General features: G+C 36.0%; 1 protein-coding gene across 7 annotated transcripts in view; it reads left to right on the plus strand.

The window, feature by feature from the left end:
* Positions 1-4,572: 4,572 nt before the first annotated feature.
* The window catches only part of LOC101503814 (uncharacterized), a 4,679-nt gene continuing 631 nt past the window's right edge, over positions 4,573-8,620 (plus strand). Inside the window, exons 1-9 of one of the 7 annotated variants that reach the window (XM_004513111.4) lie at positions 4,573-4,870; positions 5,052-5,121; positions 5,504-5,621; positions 5,976-6,464; positions 6,694-6,859; positions 6,995-7,045; positions 7,139-7,321; positions 7,455-7,548; positions 7,729-8,489. In XM_004513111.4, the coding sequence (XP_004513168.1) occupies positions 6,001-6,464; positions 6,694-6,859; positions 6,995-7,045; positions 7,139-7,321; positions 7,455-7,548; positions 7,729-8,489 (1,719 nt within the window). In that variant the 5' untranslated portion in view covers positions 4,573-4,870; positions 5,052-5,121; positions 5,504-5,621; positions 5,976-6,000. The other 6 variants (XM_012719364.3, XM_073368583.1, XM_073368584.1 and 3 more) reach the window with 6 other exon arrangements.

Raw genomic sequence — 8,620 nt, forward strand, 5'->3', positions numbered from 1 at the left:
ACATTTGAATAACTTTTGATATTGCTTTTTCAGACCCAAAAGCAACGATTATTCATAATCAATAGAGAGCTGAAAAAGACCTCTTGAGAGAAAAAGAGAATGATCTCACAAACACTCAAATGGACAAACAACTTCTTGTGAGAGATTCATTGCAAGTGATTGAAACCAATTCTGTATATCTTTTATATTTTCTGTAACAAACACTTTGTAAAGAAAGAACTGATCAAAATCCAGTAGTGAAACTGGTAGTTATCTTCATTGTTGAGAGGGCTCATCAAGAAGAAGCTTCACTGTGATCTTGGAAGAGTTTGTAGAGAAACTCTGGGATACAGTGGTTGCCAAATAGAATAGAGAGAGAGTTTTAAGATTGATAGGCCGGGAGCGCTGGAACATCTGTAAAACACTCTAAAAGATTATATTGAAAAAGGCCGAAATCGTTTAGTTTCGGGACTGGACGTAGGTCGTCTGATAGACGGCTGAACCAGTATAAAAATCGTGGTGCACTTCTCTCTATCCCTTACTCTTTATTATCATTGTATGATTGTATGATTAATCTTGATTGCATGCTTGTATCTTGGTTAATTTGTAGAACAATTATTGTATGTGCTGAACTAGTAATTGGTCAATACATGTAAGTGTGAACCTTCGCTTAGAATCAATTCCTTGGAACCGTGATTGATCATTAGTTTAATAAAAGTGTTCTTTTTTTAAATTGATTATCAATCTTGTTGAATTTTTTAAAAGACTGTCATACACGTTTTTAAACAATAGAGGTCATATTAAACAACAATATCTACATGAATGTATTGGTTGTTGAATCTTATATCTTATGATTGTTGATTTTTCGATTATACCGTTATGATGAGATGTTACAGTGTGCTCCGGATTTACTATGATATATGTGTGTACCTTGATGAACATTCTGAAATGGACATTGTGAATTATTGAGTAGTGATTATCAAATGACTAAGAATACTATGTGTGCATTGCATATAAGTCATTTGATGAATACATTATATTGATTTGAATTGTCATGAATTCTACCTAGGTTGATGATGGTGCTCATCATGAAGTGGTCTAGGCTAATGAGGAGAGGAAACTAGATTTTAAGGTCTATGACTAGTGAAGTTCATTGTCATCATATAAAGAAGGGATGACAAATCCAGATAATTGGGGAAATCAACTAAATATGTCTGATCGTGGAGGTTTATTGTTGAGTCTTAAGGCACGATTATTGACCTTGGGGTATCCTGGTCATGAATTCTTAGGTGACTTAGGGGTAGCCCTCCAAATATTGGGAGCTACCAATCGTGATAGTTTTGAAAATGTTCAATTGAGACATTAAAAAGGTATTAGTTGACACTGATAGCTTAAGTGACATCTTGTTTGGATACTTTTGAGAGTTTATAACTGACCTCAGACTAGCTCCAACCTTTTTAGGGTTTCCTAGTTGGCTACCATGGGGAGCAAGTCCATGATAAAGGATACAAAACCCTTAAGAGAATGTTCAAATCAGACATAGATGCTAAGACCATAAAGGTCATATATCTGGTGATAAACTCCTCGTTTTCTTATAATGTCATAATAGGATGTCTCACTCTCAATGCGTTGGGAGCTTTCTTATATATGTTGTACCTAACTCTGAAGTATCTAAGAGAACGAGAAAACCAGAACAATTAAAGGGGATCAAGAAACATATCAACGATGTTATTAATATAGTTTGAGAATGAAAAAACGCTCGAATTTCATATTCCTTCCTCCAAAGGCATGTTCCCACAACATAACCTTTGTAGACCTTGATCATCTGTAGGATTTTTTGGAAGAAGAGTATTGATGACTCTTCATCATATGCATATTTTTCATTGATTTTAGTCTTATTTATCTTTAACCATTAGTTAATTTAAGGAGTTATTTCATATATTTTATTGATTTTAGTTCTTTGATTTAATGAAATATTTATGTTCTTATTTCCTTGATTAAGTAGAAATTTTTTGTAGTTTTACGTTGTTACTTTGTTTTAGTGTCGTGCTGAATTTTGGTGAGAAATCAACATGACCTATGCGGAGTCGTTAAGCCATATCTGGAGTTTTATATGTCCAATTGGAGTCAAACCAAGTGCATATGGAAGCTAAGATCCATAGCTACAACTTTCACGACGACACCGAAACCCAATTCAGACTCAAAAGATGAGCAAAATGCAGAAAACGTCAAAGGAATAATAAAGAGAATTCAATAATAATTCAATAAAGGAATTCAGTAACTAGGATCAAATAAGACACCAATGTTGGATTCGAGTGAAACTCATCCCTAACATTTTTCTTATTATAAAGGATCATGTTTATTACCGTTGTTAGTTTTAAATATTATTTCAATCAAATCAGATACTTTTTGTTCAATTTTCATAATTAAATATAATTCAATAGTAAAACGCAATCCTTGAGTTCAACACTCGGTACTACCGTTTTAATTATTACTTGCAACGATTCAGTACACTTGCTGAAACGCTATCAAGTATGACCTATGAAGGAGTTGCAAGATGTACAAAATGGACTTGACCCAGACCAAGTAACCAAGCTCGAAACCTTACTTCCATAGTATGACACATTATAGTTATTATCCCTCCTTCGTAAAAGCAGATAATAAGGAACCTTGAAGTTTATGTTAGCGACATGGTAGTATAAACTAACATGGAGGTGTCGTATTTCCAAGATTTGGAAGAGATATAAAGTTCAGTTCGGAGCTATAACATATGACTAAATCTCGCCAAGTGCTCATTCGGAGTCCAAGAAGGAATTTTTTATAGCTTCACGTTGAAGAGTAGAGGAATCGCAGCACCTAAAAAATGTCAAGCTATTATCAATATGAGGCGCCTGACCACTCTCAAAGAGGTTCATTAGTTAATGAGTCACGTTGCTTTGCTCTTCAGGTTACTCTCGTGCACAGAAGAACGTTCTTTCCATTTCTTTGCAAGCCTTCAAAAAGGAAAGCAATTCACGTGTCCCTCATAATTTGAATAGGTTTTCCAATAGATAAACGAGTTCTCTACCACCCTCCAATCCTAATTCGACCACGGGCCATAGTACCTTTGTTCCTATACCTTTTAGTTACCGATCACACCATGCACTCAGTCCTAGTACAAGAAATTGAAGGAGAAGAAAAGCTAGTCTATTTTGTAAGCAAAATATTAAAGGGGCCAAGATAAGGTATCAAAAAATTGAATGCTTGGCACCATTTGTGGGGACAACGATAAGGAGGTTGAGACCTTCTTTCCAAAGTTATAAAATAGTGGAAAATTAGTAGAGATATTAGAGTATGACATCTCGTTTATTTCAAAGGACAACGTCAAAGCTTAGGTGTTAGCTAAATATTTGGTGAAACTCTCAACTTTGGTTCTCCTAGAAACACCTTGGGTGTGCATCCTCAAAATAATATATATATATATATATATATATATATATATATATATTCATGTCATATAGGGATGCAGACAACCTTAAGCCCGATCAGGCTAGGCCGGTACGTGTACGAGCTTTTTAGGGTCAGGCTAAAAAGCCTTATTAAAAATTGGGCTTGAAATTTAGAGTTCAAACCCTTTAATTTATCAGACTGGCCTATACGGGCTAGCCTATTTTGACGACTCTAGTTGTCAAGACTCAACACACTTCGTAATACATCCCTCATCGTATACATTTATGCAAGATAGTAAACCTAAAAGTTTTACATGATTATAGTATCATAAAATGTAAGAGTCGTGAACCATCATGTTGTACTTAAGCACCTCGTCCCTACAATCTCATACTTAGGGATTGTGGATCGTCATGTCCTACTTAAGCATTTCGGACCTTGAGCCTTACGCTTGGGACGTTGTGGACCACCATGTTCTACTTAAGCATTTCAACCCTACGAGTCTCATGTTTGGGAGGTTGTCGACCGTCATGATATTATCCAATAACTTGACCCGCTATCTACCATCATATGTATCCAATAATCGAGTTGAACAGGCCATAATCCGAGTGCTAATTAATGTTGAACATGTGTCTTTTACTCGATCAATGTACTCAAATAATTGACCCCCTACACTAAACAAAGTGGTGAGAGGTTACCTGATACTTGAGGTCCAAAATCTAGAAGTTCTATAGATAGACTATCACGTTAGCCAAAAAAATCCTAAGTCATTCATTCACTCACCAAACATCGTAAATCTAGATCACACAAATCACGATATACTCTGGATTAAGTCTACCTAATTCTTTAAAAAAGATTACTAACATTATTAGTTAAATTTAAAATCAAAAAACATTTTGCCAATGACATCCCACATGTTTGTCCCAATATCATTTTAATTTTTAACTGATCTTTCCGTTTAACTTACAAATACATACCTTACGTCTGGCAGCGGGAAAGTCGGGTTCGCGTATACTCCATTCCATCCAACCAAAAGGATTACTCTTATTTAATTCTCTACAGTCACGCTCATCGTAACACTCCATCCACTACCGTGTATTTATGGCTCTCACGATTCAGATAATATTTATCACCTTATCTTTCGCGATTTTACTCTCTTACATTATCTTCTATGCTCACGCGCACCACACCACTTCATCCATCACCGTGTATCTTCAGATTCCCCGTGTATCTTCAGATTCCACGTGTACCTTATTTAGAATATCTTGATCACCTCACCCATCATCAGTTTCGCTATTTCACTTCATACACACCCTTTCACGCGTTTCCATTCATTTTTCACTTCGCTAAATCTGAAGTAGTACCAGTAGAAGCAGAAGCTTAATCTGTTGTGTTAATGGCGTACTATTAGATTCGATTCGAACTCTTCAACTAACTTCTGGATCCTTCAATCCGGTTTTTACAGGTAGATTCTCGAGATTCGATCGTTAAATTCTTTAATTTTTGTTGTTCTTTTTTATGATTTTGATTTATTTTTAAATTCTGTGTAGTTTTATAGATTGAAATTTATTTGTGAAATGAGGATATCTTTGTTAGCATTATCTAACAATTTTTTTTATTGATTTGCGTTTTTCGATCTTTTAAAGTTACAGATCGACTGATCGAGGACGTGTTCTGTTTGATTTGAGCTGAATTTCTGATTGAAGGAATTTCTAGGTATGGTTCCTGTTGATTACCGTTTATGTTGATATTGGATCTTTTGGATTTGGATATGAGTGGTGATCGGAAATTAATGATGAGTCCACGTTATGGTTTTGCTGGATCTTCTTTGATAGTTATTTATTTAGCTCATCAATGGTTGTTTATGTTTTTATAAGGCTTAGTAAAGTTCATGTTGCTGACTGTGTTAAGTAATTTTTTAGATGGTTTATTATCCTCTTTTGAAAAAAATATTATGATTATGATGATTTATGGAAACTTGATTATTTTTGTTACAATGCATTGTTTTATGTATAAAAAAGAGCTTAGAAATTGGTTACTGCTATTTGTTATGGAAGGGTTTCTGCTTGGAGTTCCTTCTTTGATATTTTACTTTTAGGTCTTTATTTGGAAATTTAGGGGTGCTCGCTTCTTTGAAGCACTGACACAGATGGTCAGACATATACTGTACACATGATGACACATAAAGATAGACACCGTTTCAGACACTGACACAGGTTGGACACCAAACACCGGATACATCTTCAATCTTAAGTGTTAGTGGTACATAATCGATGAATTAGATCGATAAATGTGGAGGATGAAATCAAATAGTACAGCTGGCAGCATGTAAATGGTCCAGGATTTCCTGCAGTAATTGTATTCCAGCTAATCCTAAGTGGATACAAATTGGACAGCTGACATTGTAACTGCTGGGAATCCATTTTCCATGTAAATAACATTGCCGTATGCTTATTGTAAAAATGATTTGATGTTTATGTGCACAAAAGCAATGCTATTTAGTTTGAGAATCTGAAAGTTTTTTATTAGGAGGTTATGTTATATATTTTAATTTACATTTACATATGCAGAAGTGTAGTCTATTTTTTCTAAAAGATGTGGAGATTTAAGCCATTCATGCACAAAGAGCAAAGCGGTCTTGAAGGCCGTTCTATAGATGTTGGAAATCTTAAAATAAATGTCCACAAGGTCATTGCTGAAGGAGGTTTCTCATGTGTCTACTTGGCTCGTGATGCTGTACATATGTCGAAACAGTATGCTTTGAAGCACATCATATGTAATGATGAAGAATCACTTGGATTGGTGAAGAAGGAGATATCTGTCATGAAGTTGCTGGTAGGACATCCCAATGTTGTCACACTTCATGCTCATGCCATCTATGATATGGGTCGGACAAAAGAGGCGTTCCTTGTAATGGAATTTTGTGAGAAGTCTCTGGTTAGTGTGCTGGAGAGCCGAGGAGCTGGTTATTTTGATGAGAGGCAGGTTCTTTTAATCTTCAGGGATGTGTGTAATGCAGTCTTCGCCATGCACTGCCAGTCTCCACCTATTGCTCACCGGTAACAATACTAGTTAATAAATTACATAGTCATGTTTTTTGACTTAAGTCTGTAATTTTTTCTCAATTCCTTAAATATGTTTACTTACATTTAAATTCTACAATTTGATATGTCTGATTTTACTATGTTTTTAGGTGACATTGTTCAAAATGTTTGATAAATCTAACATGAGTTTATAAGGTGCTTTAGAATCACTAATAAATTAGTTTTTCTTCCTTTTGTTTCTTAGAGACTTGAAAGCAGAGAATCTTCTGTTAGGTGCAGAAGGTTTATGGAAGTTGTGTGATTTTGGAAGCATTTCCACCAATCACAAATGTTTTGAGAGGCCAGAAGAAATGGGAATTGAGGAAGATAATATCAGAAAGTACACAACCCCTGCCTACAGAGCCCCTGAGGTATGTTGATATTTGTTTTTTTCTATTTAAATTAAGGTTAGCACTAAGGATTCCCATTTTGGTGGCCTAAAAAATAACTGTAGTTATGTTTAATACAAGTACTAATGATCCCAAATTTTGGTTGTATGCATTTAGATGTGGGATCTGTTCCTGAGAGAAGTCATTAACGAAAAAGTGGACATATGGGTAAGTCATATACACCTAAAACTCATCTCTTCAATGTAATGTGGAATCTTTCTTTTTTAACTGTCAAATCATATTATTGCTTGAATATGTTAGGCACTTGGGTGTCTCCTTTTTCGCATATGCTACTTCAAAAGTGCATTTGATGGGGAATCGAAGCTCCAAGTCTTAAATGGAAACTACCGCATTCCTGATTTACCTAAGTTCAGTTCATTCCTCACAGACTTGATCAGAGACATGCTTCAAGCTAGACCAGATGACAGACCAGATATCACGCAGGCAAGCGCTTTGCTTGATTGGCCATTCATCTCCATCAATTTAGGTTGGTCATAGATCATCCATCCATAGCATCGCTAGGCACTAGAATTAGAGCAATCAATCGCTGATATTGGTTATACTACCATGGTGGCAGGTTTGGTTTCGTGTTAATGAGCAGCTACCCATTGATTTACAAAAGTCTTTACCTGACAGGCCACCTGAATTGCCCTCTTCCAACATTCACGAAGGTAAGGCACGACTTAAGTAACATTATAAGTCTATTTTCATGTTTACTGAATGCTTATATCATTAAATTTTATCCTTGATGTGAATTAGGGACAAAAACTGTTGGTATAAGATTGGATTAGTATAAACTATTTTAACCTAATGTCACGCCGAAAGATTGATTCGTAGCTAAATTTTTGCAGGTGCTTCAATGTCCACAAACAAATCCCCTGCAATGCCTCGCAGGAATCCACCTCCTCCTCCTTCAGTTGGAGAATCCAAAACTACCCCTCAGCCATCTCTTGCTCCTAGGGGAGGGGAAAGTGGGGGGCAGCTTGGTGCTTTCTGGTCCACTCTGCATGCAAAGGATTCACCTGTCCCCGAGGAAAAGGGAAAACCTATATATGATGAAGAACGATCTAGCCACCATGTATCATTGAAACATGACAGAGTTCGTCCAGACAATGATCAGTTACCCAAAAATGCTAGTTCTAACAAAGGGGCCAACACACAAACTCAGACTGTAAAAAGCAATATGCATGGAAAATTACCGAAGCCTGCTGCCGTATCAGCCAAGGACTTCGAAATAAATTTTTTTCCAGATAAAGATCATGCAAGTGAGAGGCATATGTCAAATATGGAGAAGAATAATAATAACTTCCAAGACCAGGCTTTTAACAATTTTGTTGCAGAATTTGATACCAATAAACTGAACTCCGGGCATGGTAACAAATCCACAAGCGAAGAAGCATTGGAGTCTTTGGTGGAGAAACTCAAAGATCAGCTGAAGGATGCTAACTTAGAGAAAGCTGAAATAACTGCAAAGTATGAAAAGCTTACTGCTATCTGCCGTTCACAAAGGCAAGAACTGCAGGATCTCAAGCAAGCACTTGCAGCAAGAACTCCATCTCCAAATAGAGAGGGTTTTAGAGTCTCTCCTGGAGTTGCATCATCTGCATCTTTGGTAATAAGCATTTTGTAGTTTTTTGTCCCAATTAATTTGCATCACAAATTTTGTTTAGGTTGTGGTTGTGACACATGGTTATGGTTATACATGTTACATTCTAACTGTTACTTGTTTGGAACTTCAGCAGG

Source organism: Cicer arietinum, chromosome 5 (genome assembly GCF_000331145.2).
Source record: "Cicer arietinum cultivar CDC Frontier isolate Library 1 chromosome 5, Cicar.CDCFrontier_v2.0, whole genome shotgun sequence".
Taxonomy (NCBI): domain Eukaryota; kingdom Viridiplantae; phylum Streptophyta; class Magnoliopsida; order Fabales; family Fabaceae; genus Cicer; species Cicer arietinum.